A 22,813-nucleotide genomic window follows, 5' to 3' on the forward strand; every position below is an offset into this window, starting at 1 on the left:
TACAAACATACCACGCCAAAGCAGTTTCTGTCAAACAAGGACATTTTTACAGATATAACTTACATTAAATCTCTTTTGCCTTTTCAGTTCATTCAACACCTTTTTTTCAGTGTTTGAATACGAGAAAGAATGTCTAGATCCTAGACGGAAGCGGATGCGATGTAACATCTCCAAAAATTGCAGAACATCCACTAGCTATCAGACTGCATTAATATCTACGCGTATAAACTAATAAATAATAACAGTTATACAACTATACTTGAAGAATTATTAAAATAACCGCACGCTTTTAGACTATCGAGAAACGTGGACGCTGTTATGCTGTTCGAACCTGATCAAGTATATAATCCTTTTTATGTCCAAACCATCAGATATAGATTTTTGAATTGCAATTTCTAGGGCAAGCATCAAGTGCTTAATACCAATTTCTGGGACCTTCCCGCAGTTTGCAACCTACACAGTTATTTCAAGTACAAATTAGTTACCTCTTTTATTTCCCCATCCGCAAATTCTATACCCTGTGGCTTAGATTCAAAGAGTGCCTTGTAAATTTCTTCCGGTCCTGTCACCAGAGGAACTTGTGCAGCTACAGTGAATGCATCCGTAACATTAGCCATCTGTATACATTTTTACACATTCACGCAACGTACATCCATGAATGTTTCTTCAGATGTCGTTCCTATAACAAATATACGTCTTCCATGCTTAGGTGCCTTCTTTATGAGAATGAGTAGACACTGCAAAATGTTGTTGCTGAACCTTGGTCCTATCGGTGTGTAATCAATTAACCTTTCAATGTTATCCAAAATTATAAGTGACTGGGGTGTTTTGTGAGCATCATCGAACGCTTTGTGAATTGCATTTACTTTTGCTAGCTCCTGGAAAGAATGTTGAAAAAGATAAACATACCGATAAGCCAATATAATTTTCCGGAGATATTACCTTTACAAAGGGAAAGTTTGCAATACTAGCAACATGTGCCGCTAAGGCTGATTTTCCAGAGCCTACAGCTCCATGCAACAGCACTGATAAGACAGGAGTCTTGTCAGATTTTGAAACTTGTTCAGCAAGCGTAATGCATGTCTCAAGCACACTATGAAAGTTTTCACCGAATGGTATGATTCCATGCTTCGAAAATACGGTAAGGTTTGTCGAATCTACACCATATGCTGGTTTAACTTCGCCCAAGGCGCAGTGAAAATCAGAATGTTTAACAATAATCTTATCTATATCCTTAGGTTTACTAATATCATTTCCATCAATATGTCTTTGTATAGCAAATGATACAGCGCACTTTACGAGTCCCTGATGAGTGTTATTAGACCTTTTTTACACAAACCTCCAATTCCGCTCCGGAATAATTTTTTGTTAACGAGCAAATTTCGTCCAAATCAACATCATCAGATAAGCGCTTGGACTCTCTCATTGTACGAGTATGAATCTTCAAAATCTGTACCCTTCCAAGTTTGTCTGGTAATCCCACTTCAATATGGACCTCAAATCTTCCTGGGCGTAACAATGCTTCATCGATCATATCAAGACGATTAGTCATTCCAATCAGCAAAATGTTATTCAGGGAATCAACACCATCTATTTTTGAAAGTAATTGATTGACAATACTATCTCTTGCCGCCTGAAATTTGTATTTTTAACTGAAAGCTCACCGTTCCAGATGTATCTGAACCTCTTCGTTGACATATAGAATCTATTTCATCAAATATAATAATATGAAGGGATGATCTATCTCCTAATCTACTATATTCTTCTTCCGCATCCTTAAATAAGTTTCGAATATTTTCTTCAGATTGACCAAAAAAACGGCTCATAATTTCAGGCCCATTAACAGTCTAGAGAAGAGATAAAAGATACAGATTAATTACCTTTGGTTTTGAACAATTTAAAGCTTTTGATATCTGCCTTGCTATAAGTGTCTTTCCTGTTCCTGGTGGACCGTATAACAACAGTCCTGCAAGAAATTAAAGTGATAGAGTATATTACCTTTAACGTGCGATATCCCTAACTCTTTTAGTAATTCTGGTGGATATATCCTGGATGCAAACGCCCTTCTAAAAATGTCGGCAAATTCATTATCCAAACCACCGATTCCAAGCTCCTCAAATTTGAAATTTGGCTTAAAAATGCTCTGATTTGGCTTTGGTATATGGTGTTCTGTGCCATCTTTGGTTTTATAACCAAACTCCAAATGAGTTGAATCTGTTATACGTGCCTTCATTAGGACATTCAAAGACTCAGAATCGCTAGTTTCTGAGCTTGAAAGGATACTTGTCACCCTGATTTTTTATACTATAGGCATTCGCACTCACCTCAATTTTAGCTGTGTCCCTTCGAATAGTAGAGGAACACTTTGTGATAAGTGCAGAACATGTTCAGATAGTGTACTTCTCACTAACATCTCCAAATTATCAAAATCGACGAATGGTACGTCTACAAGTGTTTGTGAAGATAAATTTAAATTACTCTTATTCTGCGGCTTAAAATACGATATATGAAAGTTAATACTTCCAGCCTCAGGATATTTATGTGACTGCCCCTGCCTAAAAAATGATCCGCTCTGGCTGGCCTCAGCAGACACAGTCACGGTCTCGCCAACAGAAAGACTGAGCAGTTCCCTGGCACAACTATTCATAAATATATCATTATTTCCGGCTGAATCATGCGGCCTAAACGTTAAAATGTTGATGTGTAAAGTTGATAAGAATACCTCGCACAGAAAACAATTCCATTGTTGATAGTAGCATACGCCATAGGAGACAACGCCTTTAAACTTTCATAAAGCTGCTTATTTACATAAACCTAAAGATTGATCGTTTTGTGTTGGCCGAATACATACACAATTCGTATAGGTAAGACCTTCATCAGGAAGCTTGCAAACTACTCTGGTAACAGGTTTCATTTTATATGAATTATAAATAAAATATAGTAAATGGCAACTATATTAAAATGCCCAATATCTACACCTTTGGTGTACTGAGTCTATTCTGGACAAAGGCGGTGAATGCGGGAACAAGTGACTCCATAGACTGGACATGTAATAGTTTCTTTATGATAGAGGCTGCTTTATATCCTTCTATGAGTTCGGATGAAGAAATAATGTTTCCTCTACCATCGTCACATGTAACGTCAACTGATCGGTTCTTTGTGTTATGAACGTCTGCATCCGAGATACCCTCGGGTTTTCCATTCACACTCACTTTTGACAGAACAGACTCAATCTTCTTAATGTAAAGCTCAAGATCTTGAACTTTTCTTAAAATTTCAAGGTTGTCTACCTCAGAGTTGGTACTACTTTGAGGTGTTGTGGAATCCGCATTCCCCTCACAATCATTTAAATAAGGAGCAAACAGCTCAGAGTTGCTTACACTTTCGCTACTATACACATCCTCCGATCTGATAAAAAGATTTTCATCAATATGCTCTCTAGCTTTAGAGCTTTTAAAATTTTTTCCAAATAAGACTGGAGATTCTGTTAAGTCATAACTCTTAGAAGGTGAGTCTTTAAAATGGTCTATTTCCTGTATGAATATCGAATTATGATATTTCATTTCAGTTCGCACAGAACTAGAGTCCGAGTTTCTATTTGAAAATGAGTCTTCGTGACCTTCGCCTATAAAACTCTCGCGGTTGGTATAATCCCCTGGTTCCATAAGACGATATAATCCATTTACCCTAGTACAGTCAGCATATTCCAAAAAATTGCCAACACCAACCGCTTTGCCATTTATATAACTATTTTTAAATGTATCTGAGCAATCAATTGTATCATCTAAGTTTGTAAAATTTTCATCAGCAGCTCCAAACTTCGTAGTAAATTTTAACCTTTCTAGTTCGGTGGACAATCTTTTCAAATCAAATTGAAATGGATCCGAGTCCATTTTCCCTATATGATTAGTTATGTTACCATTGTTTTCTGAATTAATGGTTCCTGTTTCTTTCAGCAGATTTATATCGTCGTAACAAAATATATCGTTATCAGCATCTGTATGTTCCTCATGTGAGTTTATCGTAGTAATTTTGTGATTTACAAGATCTCTAGGTTTAAATATACAAGTTTCATCTCCTGATTTGTCCCTTAAAATATTAAAATCGCTACAACTTCGACTATCACTAGTAAGATTGTAGTTCGATGAAGGCCTGTCATTTTCTTTGTTATGCGCCATATATGTATCCAAGACATTTTTGATTGCACTCTCTACAGTTTGCTGTATAGTTGCCTGGAAATTCAAATTATGGTGATTATTATTCCCAGGGTTCATGTAAGCTGGTTCAAAAGTTTGGACACTTGCGTGGAGTCTGTGTGAGTTATCAAACGCAGTCTCAGTATTAAAAGCTGTATAATGCCTATGCTCTAAATAGTAGCTATTTTGGGTGTTTTTTTCCCTGCCAACATGTGCAATAAAGTTAGAGTTATTTTTTATATCAGATTCTGTAACATTCCAACCTTGTGAGTATTTCGAATTGACAAATCCTTCACCTATAAGACTTTTATTTGTATGGATATAACCCAAGTTATGATTATTTTTCAAGTATGGAGCCTTCCTAATAATCAGAGAATCCAAAACGGAAGGACGACCCATTCCGATCGTATGGTGAAATGAATCAAAAGAGCTATCATTGCGATCATTAACCTTTAGATTTTGCGTATTAAATTTAAATCCAAATTCCCTGTTAGGGGTCAAAAAAGAACTGGGAGATGTTTTTGAAATATGCGGATGCCGTAGATTGGTATTTTTCGACAAATAGTTTTGAACATGTCGACGGATATCGAAATTAAAGGCTTCATTTTGTGTATCTCGAATATTTTCTTGGAAAATTCTGGTGTTAGTATCAGCAGAATCATATTTATTTGATGGATAATGTTCACCTAATCCAGTGTTACCTCTGAGCGTCCTACTAGTTTTCTCAAGGCTAGATTCTGGACATACATCACTTTGTACACTTCTAGCATCACTCCAATCCGATATCTGATCACAATTATGTCTAATACCCCTATTGTTAGGGGATTTGGATCCCGCCAAATATCTTACAGCTGCAATTGGGACTCTTCTCTTATCGTAAGGGGTTTCTAACTCGGTAATTTCTAGGGGTTTTGATGTTGTTAGACAAGAATCTGAAGTAGATTATGAGAATTAGTGAAAGTGAGAACCATTAAATGCCATGCGACAATAATGTGTATAATGGAAAGAATGTACCAAACTTATGGGTTATTAACATATAGGTAAAATGTACATCACAGAACAAGTATCATATCTTACCTGTATCATCGTAATGATGAGAGAAGAAACCTTTATCGTCAGACAACTTCATATTCCGTAATAAACCATTGTTTAAAGATAAACAGTTATTTTGTTACTCATGACTGGTCATTAGAAGGTCCCATTGTAATTTTTTTAGAACGGTAGATACACTTGTAAATTGTAGGAGATATACGCATTTGATCTTCAAACTTACATTCCCCATGACAACACAATTTGCTTGTCACTGCTATAACACTATTTATATGCGAATCAGATACAATTTCCTGATATAAACAAGTTGACATTATTTGTATTTAAATGTGGATATTACAAGGGTATAGCTCATTACATCGCGTCACATGACCAAACTGACGACAGACAACACATAAAAAACGTAATGTGTAGATACAGAACATTATATTATTGAGAGATATGACTAATTAAGTACAACTTCCTTAGTTGTTAGCTGATTTTTCTTCATTTCAATATTCCTCGCACGCTGTATTGCGTCTTGTCTATCCTTTTCGAAAATCATCTCAAATTCTTCACCTGAGCCGGCAAATTCTTTGAGAGACAACAAGAAATCTCTCACATGGGTTTGGAATCTGGCAGAAGGGTCAGCAGGACCTGGCTCATCTAAATCGTTTGGAACACCAGATGCGTAGTTAAACAAATCTACGACAAATGTATCAATTTGCTTTGTATGCAAAGAATTAAAACTTCTTCCTATTAAATCCACCAGGTATCTCATCACAGATATGCTGGTTAGATTTTGTGCTGGATCATTTACTAATTCACTTTCAATAAACTTGATTAGCAACTTCAAGATTTGAGTTTGCAGCCTAAACCCAGATTTGTGCAACGTATCAGTCAAAACGCCAAGTATCTCCTTCAATAATAGATAATAATACGCACCACAAAAGCTGACAAGGGGAGAAATTGTCCCTGGTGAGTGTGTTGTCTTGTTGTGTAGAATTACCAAATTTCTCAAAAACTCTAAGACTATTAGTAAACCTTTCTCAGAAACAGCAGGGTGTTCGTGTTTAAATGCCCAAATGAGTGACATTACAAATGAGCCTAAACGTTCGTTAGGAAGGATCAATAATCCACCAAAACAGTGTTTAGTAGCCTTGTGTAACAAGTCATAAAATGATTCACGATGATCAGGATATGCATGAAAATTTTCTTTCATCATGTCTAAGGTGCAGTCAAAGACATTCTCAAAAATTCGGGGCAATGCCAATACACCGGAATTCCCCAATTTTTCAATCATACTGCTCGTCATGCAAAGTACCTCGTGGTCCCTAATTTCTACAAATTCCATTTTGTAGTCTAACATTATATTGTCTATTATTGAATCTAATAGCTGCTTGATTATCTCCGAATATTTTGTATTGTCCGCAGACATATCAAAATCTATATCGTCATCCATACTATTTTCATGTTTGTTATTACAAAAGGTTTTTATAACCCCTGAAGGTATATTCGTAATATATGTTTCAATAAGGTGTATCATTGACCTTTTTGCTAAATGTAACATATTTACATTATTATGCTTGAAGCATGTGACTCCATACTGTTGAACGCTGTGTTGTATAAATTGTGTATACAAGCCATAAATTTTAATCATGCTAGGATACAAATACAATAGTTGCTTTGTAAATGCAAACCCAGTACTCTTCGCAACTCTGTTGTTTATCTTCAAAATTTGTATTATAGATCGGCTAACTTCTACGTTATAAAAATTAGCATTTTGAGAATCTGAATCGATATTGGAGATAAGAGTATTCCACTCATTATTGCACTGAGACATTAAATCTTCAATAAAATTTCCTCTTGAGTTGATATCGGCTGCAGATATCACGTTACCAACAGACTCATAAAACCAAAGGATAAGCTTTTCATCCAGAACAGATGTCATTGTATGATTAGTCCTTATTAATTCCTGGATGTACGGTACATTACCATCAGATTGCGATGCTATTACTTTTTTACAACTACTAGTTATCTTTAAGAACGTTTCACAAGCCATTTGCTGGACCCCTGGGAACGTTTCCCTCATGAATTCAAAAAGCTTGTTCAGAACAGTACTCAAAAAGCGCCAGTTTGTTTTTAAAAACTGAGGATACTGTCCCACTACATACATAATATTAGAGGCTACAATTGCCTTATCTCCAATCGCAACTTTAATCTCACATATGCTTAACAAGCATTTGATAATCCAAACTAAAAATTGCTTCTCAAAAGATTCCTCTAGTGTACTAGTAACAGATCCAACAGTATAGCACAAACGGTTCAATGCGGTGGGATCCCAAGATTCACAGCGTCCAGTTACGTTTGCATATTCCATTTCTCTTTTCAAGATCTCCTTCATTATCTGTTCTGTTTTTTGTTGTAACATATTTGTTAAATATATTTGTGTACTTTTCATCTTATTATATAGTGCAATCTCAGCCGTATTCGGATTATACTCTCTGACTACCTCTCTTGAATCTGTATCGTACATTATATAAATTTCTTGTGGTTTTGCCATTTTTTTAATCAACACCTTCTGTGCTTCAATTAGTATAGTCTCAAACACTCGATATCTCAGGGTATCTGAGCGTTGATTCAAATTTATCATGGCTGGATTAAACGTGTGCGTGCTACCATCATTTACAAGCATACCATGCTCAGCAGCAACTTTCTTTTCATTATCTTTGAGTTCCTTGAATATTTGATATGAAAAATGATGCCAAAAATCCACTGTAATTTTGAATGTTTCTTCATGGTTGATATCAGAAATTGACACCAAGCGTTCTAATATGAAAAGCAACGAATCCTTACTGTCTGGAATTTTTTCTATAACACTTTCCTGAAAGTTACGAAGAAAGTTTGTTAGACATAAACTAAGTTGCATATAGAAAGTTTCCCAGAATAGCCTCATCGATTGAGGAACCTTTTTTGGGTCATCGTATTGCATTGAAGTTGTTGGTAACTGTGAAATTTTTGCGACAAGTTTTGGCCACATGGAGGCAATTCTAGGTGAGAAAGAGTGCAACTCATGTCCCTGTAAAGATAAAGAGGCGATTTCAGTGATACATTTAGTACACTCAATACGATATATTACAGGATCCCAGAAGTGGTCCAATAAAAGATCGATCAGAATAACTGACACATTGTTGTGGACGTATACTTCAAATATATAACCATATGGTATCCATTTGAGAAAATGAGCCAAACAAACTAACGTTTGTGTAACCAAAGAGGGCCGTATGACTTCAGGGGATTGTATAAAACTATTCAAGACAAATAAGCAGACATTGTAAATCTCTCTAAATTCTGCTGTCATTGTGGAGGCCAATTTTTTTACCTTACGACTTTCCATCGAATCTTCACCAAAATCAAAGATTTCTTCACTTAACATATTCAGAAGACGCATATTATTTTCACATATATTTTGCGATACATGGGATGCTTTACAAATTTCTGATATAAAGTTAGGCCATCTGTCAGGCCATTCTTTCTTGACGATTTGTATGAGGCATTCATTCATTTTTGTGAGAAAGTGTTTTTCTTTATTGCACACTTCATCATCCATGGAAAGTTTTATTACGAACTCCGATACGTATTGCTTTATACCTGCTCTTTCTTCTGGAGGTAGTATATTCCAACGGGATTGAATACATATTTGTAACACCTGAAGAGCAAAGAACTTTGTATTCACATTTGAAGACTTTGAGAGAATTAGTGCTACATGCTTCCAGGAATCTGGGATAGACTTAAATTCCTCAAGTATTTTGTGGGCAGTTTCTCTATTTTCAGCACTTATGCCATCAAACATAGCCTGGATAACCTTATCCAACAACGCAACCATGTCATCATCGAAGGCGCGAGACCTGTCCAGCAAAAGGTACGGGTCAGAATACGCCATATTATTTTGCTGCATAGTTTTGGATTATCAAAGATTCATATATAACATATTGAATAATTATATGAATTGTAGAATGTGGAGATAAATATATACGATATGAGAGAGCGTTTCAAATCAAACAAAATATGATACATGGATAAATTATAGAACTCTAATGTACACAAATAGAGTAAATGTCCCTAAATATACTTTGCACGATGTAACTAAAGTGTATTCTCGTTTCAAATGGATATACTCCAAGCTTTACTCATTTTATCGCCCAACCTTCCAAGTAGAGTGCAACGTCTAACTAAAAGATTACTCCACTTCATATCAAATGTATATTCATTCTAGTGGTACAGTTCATCGTTTAAAAATTCATCTGCCTAGCTACAATGCTGTAATTTCCGTTAGTCGGCGTAAATGTACCAGGGAAAGAACAAACGTCTATTAATACTCTATATTTGCAATGACCGGTTTATTTCAACTTTGTCGCCGTTTATAATATTAATGAAATTTTCCGATAGATACTCATAGTTTCTCCATCTCTCGCTTGGCCAAACAGCACTGCAGACATACCCGTTTAAATCCTACTCCGACTTAGAACAACCTTCTACCTAGTAAAAGTGAAATAAATACATATATCTAGTTACTATCATTATTATCGTCACCAGTCCAGATATGTCTGACGGACGGCAACGAACACCTCAGTATAAACAAATTCTTGGATTGTGCGGACATATTCCCAACTAGTTCAAATATGTATATATCTGCAAGAGATCATGCTATGGACTTGTGTCGCTATTCTGGAGTACTAAGATGGGCTAGGTACATGATAGGACCGAGCAATTGGATCAGACGGAAAGAAGTAAATATAAAAGGGTTAAAATGGGATAAGTTAGCGTAATTTCCAATAAAGTGGGAGGAATCTATTGGTAGACAATAAAATTGCCTTATCTCATGATGTTGACTACTGTACTGTACAATGCCAATGAAAACAAGACAGAAACCGTAATTTAATAATGTGTCACCACGAAAATTCAATATTCTCATTACGAAATGGACACGTTCCACGCTGTAGGTCCCCTCCAATATGATTGGGTTCCAAAGAAGTGTACCACCAATAATTGCAATACCTGATATTAGTTATTTAGCTTATATATACTCTGATTTTGAATTTTACTTATAATTATTTATTATAAATGTTTTTGCAGTTTTCATTTTCTATTATTTTAATAATCTGGGATTTTTAACATCATAACACATCCTTCTGAAATACGAAATAAATTGATATATGCATTGCAACTATAGTCAATTTTTAAGAGGTTTTATTGGTGTTATGGCAGTGAGTGCCTCAAATTTGTGCTTTAACACAAATTGAAACACTGGTGTTACATCAGTTAATATTCTACGTTTCTTGGGAGAATAACGGGGAAACTTATCATTTCAGAATGTTCTAGCTTTGCATTGGACATTTATTTGCGTTATATTGGTATAGTGTTTGTCTTCGTCATTTTTGAATCACAGACATTCTTATCAACAGTGTTACCTTCATTATACGCAAGCATATTTATAGAGTGTTATATATCCATTATTCTTTTGCTTTAATTAACTACACATTTGAGGTATACATTTTACACCCTGATTTTAAATTTTGAGGTGCCTAGTTTATGTGTATGGAATTATATTTCTTATTTTTGCGAAGTTGATATTTTAAAATATTTGATAGTATTAGTTTTTATTTTTAAACGTTTAACATAGTATTAATCTTGTCTTAGCAATTTTGTAACATATTTCTCATTTTTTATTCCACATGCTCGCTTTTAATTTTTCACACGAAAAAAAATTTGAATGTTATTTAATGTAGATCTAAACTTGAGGTGAGTACAACTTTGGGAGTAAATTGATGGATTGCATGTATTAACAAATGGAGGGTGTTAACTCGCCAGTGAATATATTGAATACTGGAAACTACAATGTATCAAATTTAAAGTGTGGTGTTTCGACAGAAACACCATCCACTGCTGTAACAGTAAGTGAATCTTTGGGATCTAGTTTTTCTACCTCTAAATCATCTGTCCATAGCAATGTTACTGCCCATAATAAATTTGGTAACCATGGAACCGGCAATAATACAAATTCTCCTAAACTAAATGTTCTTTTTAACAGGTTTTCTCCAGTTTTGAAGGGAAATTGGACAACATATAGGAGAAAATATATGGAAGGTCCGATCGTGGGACGTGGTAGTTTTGGAGTGGTTAAAACTTTGTTTTCTATGGTAGATCTCCTGGAGCTACAACAATTGCTGCCGACAAAATTGCGTTTACCTGCGAATAGACTAAGTGAAGGTATAAAAGCACTGCCTAATGGAGACTATGAATTTTGTGGCTTACCGTTGCGGCGTCCAACACGAGCTGCAAAGATCATGAACTTGAATCACATTAAGAAGGTCTCAGGAGCAAAAAATACACTGCATGTTCTACGTGAATTAGCTATTGGTGCCTGGAACGATCATCCAAATATAGTAAAGGTTAAAGAGATTTACATTGATGGTGTGGAGGATTTAAGCAATATCACGGCTGAATCTCTAAGTTCAACGGCAATCAAAAATATTTCATGTAGTGGTGCCAGGGTTTATATTGTTATGGAGTATTGCAGCGGTGGCGATTTAACATCACGCACAATACCTGAGGCAGAAAAAGAGGACACTGTTGCCAGGATGTTTTTACACGTATTTAGAGCGCTAAGTTATATCAACAGTCGTGGAATAGCGCATCGTGATGTAAAACCAGAAAATTTTCTTTGGAGTGATACATCTCCGAACGCTGAAGTAAAATTAGCAGACTTTGGGTTAGCCAATTCAACCCTTCGTCCGTTGAAAACTAGAGCGGGTACGGCATTTTATGTTGCTCCAGAAATTGTAAAATGTGGCCCAAATTCCACATATTCTGTAAAATGCGATTCATGGTCAGCTGGAATTATGCTGCACGTATTTTTGTTGGGATCATGCCCTTTTCATTCTGATTCTGATGCGAAAACACTGGCTAAGGTTGTGAATGAAGAAATTGACTGGACACACGAACGCTATGCAGCTATACCTCCAGAGGCTTATGACTTACTTAAGAAACTTTTAGTAAAATCACCGCACAAACGTATATCAACAACAAACTGCTTGAAGCATCATTGGTTTACCCGCATAACAGGAGAGATATCATCTATACCAATGAGCGTTGAAGAAGCGACTGGAATAGTTCAAAATCTTTCTATTTTTTACCGCTTTCCAATATTGAAACAATTGGCTCTTTGTTTAATGATTCGTCAAATCCCAGAAGCCAAGATTCAGGAATGGAGAGATCGCTATTTGTATTTAGGTAGTTTTTGTGAAGATGATTCATCAAATATCAACTTGGATACTATTAGAAATTGGCTTTTAACCGCTATGGATGTTATGCATTCAACGAGGAAGGATGGAAATATTATAATAGGGAACAGCGTGGTATGTTTGGAATCACAGACGTGTACATGCAATAATTGTAAGCCTAGACGAAGAACAAGTTTACGTAGAACAATTTTGTGGAAATCAGTGACTGAACTGGCTTCCATATTGAACACTTTTAGTGATCACAATGTTAGCATAAGTTTTACAGAATTTTTGGCTGCTCAACTAGCCGAAAGTTTGTGTCAAAAGGATGATCTGATTACGGATATATTTGCGGGTTTACATAGCGATATTCCCGGTAGAAGGTGTCTGTTTATAGATACACATGACTTAAGGCGTCTTGTAAACCCAATGTATAAGTGTTGTGATGATGTTTTAGAAGATGTTTTGAAAGAGGCAGAAACTAGTGCACTTACATGTTATATGGATAATGTTTGCGATGACGATGATTTCCAAATGCGTAGAAGCGGGTTTATTCGCAACATAGTTCACTCTTCCACAAACAGTACGGCTCATAATCTGTCGCTGGATGAATTTTTCGTGATGATGAAATATGCCAATGTTCAATCCACACAAAATTTTAAAAAGCATACCAGAGATGAACTTGGGAGTAAACATCTTTCCATTCGCAACTACCTAGCATTGGGAAAGAGCACTGAAGCTTGTATAAATGAAACTAAGAAAAAGAAAAAAAGGAAGAAGATGTAGCTACAGACGATATGTTTTTGGCGAACATCTTGGGAATTTGATAAGCTGTTATGTATGTAATAACATCATAACTATTGATGGTTTGTCAATAATTAGTTTATAGCATATATAATAGTTACCGATGTGTACACTATTCATAGTAGGGCTGACGCTGGAGAGTGTTCATTGTGTTTTGTGTCTGATCTAGCATGAAATTTAGCGCTGAGAGTGTACACAAACTTCTTGGAAGTGAGCTGTTTGAAGGAATTTATGACGGTACTCGTGAATATGTTTTTCCCAACCTAAACCCTTCCTCAAATAAGGGTGCGTTAGATGCTAACAATCAACAATTTGTTACTTCTATTTATCGCAATTTAAGGAGAATAATAATTACCCTCAATCCAGCTAAAAACATTGCGGATGTGAACAATAAAGCCAATAATGATTCTACAGGAACGACTTTGGAGTTGCTCTTGGATCAGCCTTTAGTAACGTTCATTAACAAAGAAGATTGCAAGAAAATAGGTGTTTTAGATAAATACGATTGGGATTCCAACATAAATGTTGATAAATCCTTGAAAGGAAGTGTCGATGTTCTCTTACAACCGCTACTACGCCTACTTCTTAAGACAGGGGACTATGTTACTACATCTTGCTGCTCAGGAAGAATATCAATATTTGAAAACAGTGAAAACGATCTTCTAATTCATTCAAGAGGTCAAAATATATATGGTCGTTCGGGAAGGATATTATTTTCTAGTCATTGTCACGTGATTGATAGTCATATAGATAATATCAACCACATTTTAACTTCTCATGTGTCAGAAAAGCACATGTGCTATAGAAATGAGGGTGTAGAAAATGATAATATAAGGTCTGATGCATCTTCGTTTGATGCGGAATGGGATACAAGTAGTTCAGATGTTGAATATAATGCAGAAAAGCAGGTTATTATCAAATTTGAACCATTTATTATCCATGTTGAATGTAAAGATATTCCGTCTGCTCTCAGGCTATTGCGAATATGCAAATTTTCTGGACTAAAACAATCTGGCATTGTTTCATATTCGAATAGACTAATCTTAGCCATTCGTGGTATATCTGTTTTGGAATCCCCAATCTTGCACCGATGTTATAGAGAAATAAGGGATGAGAGTGGAAATGTTAAATCGCAAATATTCGAATCTTCAAACTGGCTAGTTGCACCATCATATTTCAGGTATCTAATAAGTACATGTAATCAGAAACTGACTCAGAATATGAGACAAATAGTTAGATTTTACTGGATATGTAGGAATGAGTTTAGTGAATTATATGACTTTGTACCAGTAGATACAACTTCAGATTCTACGAGCGAAATTATACTACCTATCAATAATGAAGCCAAATACGTCATTAGATGTAATACATTTGGAGAAAATGTTGGTAAGATGTTATCACTTCAAAGATATAAGTGCTGTGTGGCTAGTAATGGTAGATTTGTCTGCTTGTTTGGTGGATACTCTAGGGGTAATTCCAATGATATCGCACTTTTTGATCTAAAAAATGTTAACGGTGGTTTCAAGATTATGCATACAATAAATGGGCCTGATTGCTTTAAGGATGCTTCCATTATTTCTGATAAAAAAGCAAATTTCATCATAGTAGGTGGAAGAACAAGCGTTATGAGCATTTCTAGTGATGTATGGGTACTTCAAATTTCTGATAATATGCAAACAAATTGGGTTAAATGTAAATGTGAAAATACAAGATCTTTACCAAAACCTAGGTTCCGTCATGCCATTTGTTTGAAGGAAAGTGATTGTTCATCCACCGTTTTTTATATGTCTGGTGGTGTTTCTACGGTAAAACCTATAGATGAAGGACTAATTAGTGATATTTGGGAAGGAACAATAGATTTTACCCATAAAAATGGTGTTTTAACGGACGCAGTCATAAAATGGGTTTGTCTGTCGGATGCACAATCAGGTTCTGTTGGTTGGTGTTCTGGCACAATTTTTCATTCGGTTAGCCTGAATTCTATAGTTTTTGTAGGTGGTTACTTATCTCATAGAAGCACATTTTCTACAACACCAAAACATATAGAAGAACTTTATGTTTTTAATCTTTCATCTTTGGAGTTTTCTAATATTAATGTAAGATCTGCTAACGAATTTATTTCAAAAAATAATAGTAAATCTGATGACCTTCATATTTACCCGTTGCAGCGTATGGCTCACTCCATGGTTCAGATATCCAATGATGAGTTTATAGTTTTGGGTGGTATTGTATCTGGACATTTTATTAATGACATTTGGTACCTAAATGCAAAGTATTGGTTTTGGTATTGTATTGGAGCATTACCTTCGGTAAGAACACATGCCAGATGTGGTTTAGCATTCGTAAATTTTAAATTGGATGGGTGTGAACACAGAGAACTCTGGACATTGGGTGGCGGTTCGATGATTGCTGTTTTCGGAACTCATTTTGATCCACCAAGTAGGCTTATAGTATCGTGCACTAAGAAATGCAAAAGAAGCGTACTATTAAAAACTAACACACAACTGTCTGTATTATGCGTTACTGCCAAAAATGCCATAAAAAAAGTGAAGCAGTTTTTGGAGGATAATAAGATATATGATAAGCATAGAAAAATAGTATACATAGATAGGAACCAATATATAAGGATCTATTTGTACAATGAGTTTCGTGTTATTACACCATCTGATGTTTTGGAATATAATATATGTGCTCTTGTACCCATATATACTACAAACTTGGATTTAATTAACGGAATTGATGAGGAATTGAAAAGACATTTATTTTTTGATGCAGGAGATTGTGTATTTCAGGCAAATTTGATGGACTTTGAGCGTTTGGAATTGCAAAAAGAGAAGAGTGATGTCTGTTCGCAGCTAAAGATTCTAGTGACAAAGACATTGAATGGCTGCGTAAAAAATCTCGAATTTCCAAAAAAGTATGACAAGATAGGTGATGCGCTCATATTTTCCAAGAAAGAAATGGTCACGATTGCGAGTGTTATGGATCATTCTTCGTGGTCTTTTATAGCCAAGGAATTGGGAGTCACTTCTATTGGAATAATAGATGAAATTGTTGGTGAAAAACGTATCCCAGAACTACAACTTTTATTTGGTGATGGCAATGTCAAGCAAAAGGAAAATGGAGTATATTATCTGTTTAATATAGAAAAGAATATGTTTTCCTCTGGAAATGGAACAGAAAGAATAAGAATTCCTAAAATGTATTTTGGGTATTTAAATACAAGTCAACAAGAAAGTATAAAAAAACCTGAAATAGTTGTCGACTTATTTTGTGGCATCGGATATTTTGTATTACCACTCTTAAAATATACTGATTCCAGTAGAGTTAAGCAAGTTTTCGCTTGCGATATAAATCATGATGCTATAGATAATTTGAACTCTGGAGTTAAGTATAACGGTATTCAAGAAGATAGGGTAGTTACCCATGTTGGAAATTCAGAGTTTTTTGGGATAGATTTTGGTTTTGAGTTTGTAAACAAAGCGCATAGAGTATTTTTGGGATTAATCCCATACAGTGAATGTGCATGGGAATCCTCTCTGCGCGCTATAGATAAAGAATATGGAGGGATGATACATGTTCACGGGGTCTCAGAGTTAATCGTTCTGCAAAGCATTTCATATTTCAAATTAATAAAGAGCACTGAGAAATGGCCAATATTAGATGAAGGAAACACCAGTGTCTGCAAACCGAGCAGAAGCGAAGCTTGGAAAACACAGTTTCCACAACATGTCTTAAAATCATTTCATGAACTCTGTAAATCCTCCCCAATTATGGAAGGAAGGTCTTGGACACTCGAGATTTTACACGTAGAAGTTGTGAAGAAATATTCTCCATACAAGTATCATATTGTCGTAGATCTTAACATCACACCTTGCCAATAACACTAGTCTTATATTATATTTAGTATTTTATCTGTATATCTCCTTTTACCGGGTGATAGGGTTTGTACTTTTCATTTCATAAGTTTCATTCGTTACTTGACTCTCCTGTATAATATTCCCGAAAATTTAGTGTTTTGAAACATTCTATCTCTGGATAATAATTAAATCAAGATGGGCTCCAGACATCATCCAGATCTGATCATGTGCCGCAAGCAACCAGGAATTGGTACGTTAATTACCATTCTCCATAAATTAACCTTTATTTATATATTCTAAACTTTGTAGCTATAGGAAGGTTATGCGATAAGTGTGATGGCAAATGTCCTATCTGCGACTCATATGTAAGACCTCACCTATTGGTTAGAATTTGTGACGAGTGCAATTATGGAGTAAATCAGGTATATAACGTAATTTACATTGATGTATGGACTTGAAGATATAGCCGTCATGCTCTTGTATTCTTTCTGGATCACGTTTACACTGCAGGGAAGATGTGTGATTTGCGGTGGTCAGGGTATATCGGACGCTTATTACTGCAAGGAATGTTGTCAATGTGAAAAGGATGTTAGTTGGTGCAAATCCATATGTGAATTTTATAGAGAGATGGCTGCCCAAAAATTGTCAACCTTGGAAGTGCAAAAACGGATCTATTCTACGAACGAAAGAAATATGGACAGGCCAAAACAATGTTATAATATCGGCTTCCTATCGCATTTTGAATTTAAAGCATATATATCAACTTAAAGGTTCATTTTGACACTACAAAATACTAAATACAGTCAAGTGTCTTATGTGTTATAAATTCACTGGGTGTACCCGGTATTCACGATATTTGGATTATATTTACTTGTGTAAAATGTATTTATCTCACATGATTCCCCTGACATTGGTGAGAATGGCAGTGATGGTGTAAGGCTAAATGGATTCCATCACAATGGAGAGATTGGTGTCTTTCAATTCCAATAATTGCATATTTATATAGATTACTGTAAATTATGTAAATAAACTATAGCAAAATGTCGTCAAGAGAACATTCGGATGATGGAGATAGTGATACTCCTGTCTCTAAAAAGCCAAACGTGTTTCAATTTTTAAATGATGAGGATAGCTTTTCGGAGAGTGAAGGTTAGTTTTCCAGACAGTTCTTTCATAACCCAGTTATCCATATCCATATGTATGATTTTCGTACTGGCTGGTTTATTTCTCTATTATTTTATTTCACCAACACATGACATCCTTATTAGATGAACCGTTGAACAACCTGGAAAAAGAAAAGGCAAGCAAACCCATAGAAGTAAAAGTTGATACTCCTGACGAGACAGTCGCACAGAAGAAAGCCAACAAAAAAAAGAAGGGGAAGGCCCAAAAAAAAGAACATTCAGACGATGAAGACTTAGATCTACTTCTGGCGGAGATGAATATTAGTTCAAATGCAAATACTAATAATGCAGAAGAATCCAATGTTGCTACTGAAGCTGCTCAAGATGAAGTATCCTCAAAAACTCTAAAAAATAGGCTTAAAAAGGAAAAGAAAAAGCAGGCAAAACTTCAAAAACGTGAGGACCAACTAGAAGATACTACAGAACAAAAGGAAGAAAAGCAATCGACTACCAAAAAACCGCTCTCTCAGGCAGCAAAATTGGCTGCAGAAATGCAAAGGAGAATGAAAGAACTAGAGGAAAAAGCCAAACGTGAGGAAGAAGAAAGATTGCGAATAGAAGAAGAAAAGAGAAGAAAAGAAGAAGAGGAAGAGCGTGAACGTCAGTTACTACTAGAAAAGAAGAGACAACAACGCAAGGAGAAGAGAGAACGCTCTAAGAAGGAAGGAAAACTACTTTCGGCTAAAGAAAAGGCCACAGCTATGATGAATAAAAAGTTTTTGGAACAACTTGGTCTTGATAATGTATTGGAAGCTAACAGTGCAAGTAAAGAGCAAGAACCAAAACGGAAATCCATAGCAGTGCAAAAAAAACGGAAAAAGGCTCAACAAAAGGAGGTAGTTGAAGAGGAAGAATCTGAGCATGTTGAGTCCCAACCTGACACAGAGAGTGAAGACAGTGAAGCTGAATCCATTCCTGACAACTGGGAAGAATTAGATGATGAAGTTGAACCCAAGGCCACTGAACCCACTAAGGTAGTAAAACCTGAAGTGAAAAAAACAAAACCGGTCCAAGAAGAACAAGAAGACAATGTTTATGACTATAGATCTCCTATATGCTGTGTATTGGGCCATGTAGACACGGGTAAAACTAAACTTTTGGATAAAATACGTCATAGCAATGTACAAACGGCCGAAGCTGGCGGTATTACACAACAAATTGGTGCAACCTTCTTTCCAAAAGAAATGCTCGATATGCATTGCCACAAAATAAATGAAAAATTGGGTGTAAACAGTCCAGGCTTACTAATTATAGATACACCTGGACATGAATCATTCAACAATTTGAGAGCTAGGGGATCGTCATTATGCGATATTGCTATTTTAGTTGTCGATATTATGCATGGTCTTGAACCACAAACCATAGAATCAATAGGGTTGCTTAAAGCTAGAAAATGTTACTTTGTTATAGCTTTGAACAAAATTGATAGAATATACCAATGGGAGGCTACACCATGGGCTACATTTAAATCTACTTTTGAAAAGCAGAAGAGTGATTCCAAGGCTGAATTCAACGAAAGAGCCAAAAATATAATGTTAGAACTATCTGAAAATGGATTAAACAGTTCCCTATATTGGGAAAATGACAACATCAAAAAAAATGTTTCCATTTGTCCCACCAGTGCTATCACGGGTGAGGGTATACCAGACTTATTAGCCTTAGTTGTGCAATTAACACAACTTTTAATGACAAAGAAATTAACTTATACTGACTGTTTGCGTTGTTCTGTACTTGAAGTTAAGACTATAGAAGGCTTAGGTACTACGGTTGATGTCATATTATTAGATGGTGTATTGCGTGAAGGGGATAAAATAGTTTTGTGTGGCTTATCTGGACCAATAGTGACTACGATAAGAACTCTTTTGACACCACAACCACTGGCTGAACTTCGTGTAAAGGGTGAATACATTCATCACAGCAGTATTAAGGCAGCCATGGGAGTAAAAATCGTTGCACCCGGTTTAGAAGATGCTGTAGCTGGTACTGAATTGCTTGTTGTGGGAGAAGAGGACGACGTAGACGAGCTGTGTAATGATGTCATGAAGGATATGTCAACAATCTTTGATTCTGTAGATAGAACTGGAATAGGAGTGTATGTTATGGCTTCCACACTAGGGTCACTTGAAGCTCTTTTGCAGTTCTTGAGTGACAAAAATATCAGAGTCTTTGCCGTAAACATAGGCCCAGTACAGAAAAAAGACGTTAAAAAGGCTTCGATTATGAGAGAAAAAGGTCATCCTGAATACTCTGTTATTTTGGCTTTTGACATTAAGATAGCTCCGGAGGCTGAAAAAGAGGCTGAAGTCCTTGGTGTAAAAATCATGACTGCTGATATCATCTATCATCTACTGGATTCTTTCCTAAAATATATGGAGGAACAACAAGAACAGAAAAAGCAAAGCCAGAGTGCAAATGTTGTATTTCCTTGTGAACTTACAATACTGCCTACATGCATTTTTAACAAGAAGGACCCATTCGTATTTGGTGTACATGTTGACAATGGTATTCTGAAGACAGGAACGCCACTTGTTGCCATAACAAAGGGAACGCAATTAATGATTGGAAGAGTGGCAAGTCTCGAACATAATAAAAAGAGTGTTGATAAAGCGATCAAAGGTCAAGAAATATGTATAAAGGTAGTTGGAGAACCAACAATAGCGTATGGAAGACATTTCGATCATACCGCAAAATTATACTCAAAAATCACACGCGATTCCATAGATGTTCTGAAAGAATATTTCAGGGACGATATGTCCAAAGACGCTTGGAAGCTAACGGCTCAACTAAAAAAAGTTTTTAATATAGTTTAATCATGTACATAATATGCGGAACTAGTTAAAATTACTGCTGTAATAGCTCACATATATTAGAACGACAAATTGGACATTCTTTGCTCCTTTTAAACCACTTTCTAAGACATTCCTTGTGAAACAAGTGTCTAATATCACATGGTAAGATAAACACCTTGTCGTCATCCCTAATCTCCTGCAAACAAATGTATGCGCAAGTGTAAAACAAACCAGTATGCAAATCGAACACAACCGCTCGTTCAGCACGGCTTTACAGCTGCTATTGTGTTTTGAATGTTTTTCAGCCACTGAATCCTCAGCAACGACTACTCTAACGTCTGAAAAAGCATGTAGAGAATTTAAATGACAAACCCTCTGATTTCGATGGACCCTTGGCATTTGAACTTACAATTTTACTCACAACATCCCTATACCTCTCAACCTTCATCTTTCGTATCAGGCTGGATGGGATAGAAGAAGTTGTATAAACAGCGCCATGCCTAAAGTATATTACCAAAAATAGCGTAATATAAAGCAATAAGCAAATAAATGTGTAAGCCAACATTGGAATGATGTAAGAGGCTATAGTTATCCAGAGCAAGAAGTAACAAATACGGCATGAAGGCGACTGTAAATCCTCACGGGGGTTGATCCCCAAAAAATAAACTGCAAACCCTACCCAAAACAGGGTAACCACATTATATACTGCCTGTGAAATCCTGAGTACGGTTCGTTGAGGAGCCTCGGAAGAATAGTGCTTCAAAGACCAAGCACTGTTTACTATATGCCATATTGCACGCAGCAACCAGCAAACAATAAGTGTCTCAGAGGGCCTAATCTGTGGCTTGTAGAACCGAACATTGTAGTGAAATATAGCCCAGCATGTCAAGCTAACCAATAGAGCTAATATTAAGAGATGTAAAATTATCAAACACTTTAATACTAGCAGACGATTAGTTGTATTTATTGAAGAATTCCTGGTATTACCACCGAATATGAATGACATAAACGGCATAGACCTAATGGAATCAAACAACAAATTGCTGTTCGGTCTGTTTTGAGTCTGTTCATCGGTAGATATCGCAGAATCCTCACCTATATTATTTTCAGGATCTACATGGGTAACAGGAGTGTCGTCATTTGACAGATCTCCAAGCCCACATGCGGAATCACTGGCCATCGTAGCAAACCTTGATTCCGCATATATAATTAATACATGCTTTTAAAGTCCCATCCTTAGACTATAAATCCGTCAATTCAATGGAAATTTTTGTAATTTAACACTGGATTACGATATTTTAATCGTATGCAGGTACTAGAGTCCAATTTTTATGGAAAACCTATAGAATCCAACCATTTAATATACAACTGGATTAAAATAAAAGCTAGCAGGATTTTACAGACTAGCAAAATGTACAGCCTAATTTGAAATGTGATCCCGGGACATGCAAAAGTACAATGCCCTAATAAATTGTGAAGAAAGCTTATAATACAGAACGGGGATAAACCCACAACAAAAAAGCAAACTCAGGCAACGTGGAACATTATGGCCACTGGTTTGATCAATGGAATCTCAACCCCCATATTATATACTATGTATATACCCATCCATAATTTGAAGGCATTCCCCGCACTTTTGTATCATATCTGGGTTATTTGTGAATTCAT

General features: G+C 35.9%; 8 protein-coding genes across 8 annotated transcripts, besides 3 other annotated features; 4 read left to right on the forward strand and 4 right to left on the reverse strand.

Moving 5' to 3' along the window:
- Positions 1–245: 245 nt before the first annotated feature.
- BEWA_018910 (N-ethylmaleimide-sensitive factor, putative) lies at positions 246–2,914 on the reverse strand (the record flags this gene model as incomplete). The annotated part of the gene is made up of 12 exons (XM_004828655.1): positions 246–331; positions 366–453; positions 486–617; positions 651–878; positions 910–1,305; positions 1,340–1,633; positions 1,665–1,847; positions 1,881–1,966; positions 1,999–2,291; positions 2,325–2,681; positions 2,723–2,814; positions 2,852–2,914. 12 exons carry the CDS (start codon positions 2,912–2,914, stop codon positions 246–248), a joined length of 2,298 nt encoding a protein of 765 aa, XP_004828712.1.
- Positions 2,913–2,940: a sequence feature (AT_rich).
- Positions 2,941–2,972: 32 nt separating this feature from the next.
- Positions 2,973–5,325, reverse strand: BEWA_018920 (hypothetical protein; the record flags this gene model as incomplete). Its single annotated transcript, XM_004828656.1, has 2 exons — positions 2,973–5,128; positions 5,274–5,325. 2 exons carry the CDS (start codon positions 5,323–5,325, stop codon positions 2,973–2,975), a joined length of 2,208 nt encoding a protein of 735 aa, XP_004828713.1.
- Positions 5,326–5,691: 366 nt separating this feature from the next.
- Positions 5,692–9,183, reverse strand: BEWA_018930 (hypothetical protein; the record flags this gene model as incomplete). The annotated part of the gene is made up of 1 exon (XM_004828657.1): positions 5,692–9,183. The coding sequence occupies one exon, from the start codon at positions 9,181–9,183 to the stop codon at positions 5,692–5,694; it is 3,492 nt and encodes a 1,163-aa protein (XP_004828714.1).
- A 1,139-nt stretch (positions 9,184–10,322) lies between these two features.
- Positions 10,323–10,351: a sequence feature (AT_rich).
- Positions 10,352–11,074: 723 nt separating this feature from the next.
- On the forward strand, positions 11,075–13,294 carry BEWA_018940 (protein kinase domain containing protein; the record flags this gene model as incomplete). Its single annotated transcript, XM_004828658.1, has 1 exon — positions 11,075–13,294. The coding sequence occupies one exon, from the start codon at positions 11,075–11,077 to the stop codon at positions 13,292–13,294; it is 2,220 nt and encodes a 739-aa protein (XP_004828715.1).
- Positions 13,295–13,468: 174 nt separating this feature from the next.
- On the forward strand, positions 13,469–17,196 carry BEWA_018950 (hypothetical protein; the record flags this gene model as incomplete). The annotated part of the gene is made up of 1 exon (XM_004828659.1): positions 13,469–17,196. Exon 1 carries the CDS (start codon positions 13,483–13,485, stop codon positions 17,194–17,196), a length of 3,714 nt encoding a protein of 1,237 aa, XP_004828716.1. The 5' UTR covers positions 13,469–13,482.
- Positions 17,197–17,367: 171 nt separating this feature from the next.
- BEWA_018960 (hypothetical protein) lies at positions 17,368–17,891 on the forward strand (the record flags this gene model as incomplete). Its single annotated transcript, XM_004828660.1, has 4 exons — positions 17,368–17,422; positions 17,482–17,594; positions 17,683–17,760; positions 17,796–17,891. 4 exons carry the CDS (start codon positions 17,368–17,370, stop codon positions 17,889–17,891), a joined length of 342 nt encoding a protein of 113 aa, XP_004828717.1.
- Positions 17,892–18,212: 321 nt separating this feature from the next.
- On the forward strand, positions 18,213–21,166 carry BEWA_018970 (translation initiation factor if-2, putative; the record flags this gene model as incomplete). The annotated part of the gene is made up of 2 exons (XM_004828661.1): positions 18,213–18,321; positions 18,441–21,166. 2 exons carry the CDS (start codon positions 18,213–18,215, stop codon positions 21,164–21,166), a joined length of 2,835 nt encoding a protein of 944 aa, XP_004828718.1.
- Positions 18,913–18,948: a microsatellite.
- Positions 21,167–21,178: 12 nt separating the features above from the next.
- BEWA_018980 (hypothetical protein) lies at positions 21,179–22,700 on the reverse strand. Its single transcript, XM_004828662.1, has 3 exons — positions 21,518–22,700; positions 21,377–21,483; positions 21,179–21,341 (listed from the first exon to the last, which is right to left on the reverse strand). The coding sequence occupies exons 1-3, from the start codon at positions 22,323–22,325 to the stop codon at positions 21,198–21,200; spliced, it is 1,059 nt and encodes a 352-aa protein (XP_004828719.1). The 5' UTR covers positions 22,326–22,700; the 3' UTR covers positions 21,179–21,197.
- Between the last annotated feature and the right edge of the window lie 113 nt (positions 22,701–22,813).

The sequence above is a fragment of the Theileria equi genome, chromosome 1 (genome assembly GCF_000342415.1).
Source record: "Theileria equi strain WA chromosome 1, complete sequence".
Lineage (NCBI taxonomy): Eukaryota > Apicomplexa > Aconoidasida > Piroplasmida > Theileriidae > Theileria > Theileria equi.

Bases quoted from the DNA above. Each gene is read 5' to 3' on its own strand.
- BEWA_018980 (XM_004828662.1), bottom strand. From the start codon at position 22,325: ATGGCCAGTGATTCCGCATGTGGGCTTGGAGATCTGTCAAATGACGAC. The intron at 21,484-21,517 runs GTTTGTCATTTA...ATGCTTTTTCAG, and splicing joins GGGTCCATCGAAATCAGAGG to ACGTTAGAGTAGTCGTTGCT. The intron at 21,342-21,376 runs GTTTGTTTTACA...ATTTGTTTGCAG, and splicing joins TGTGTTCGATTTGCATACTG to GAGATTAGGGATGACGACAA.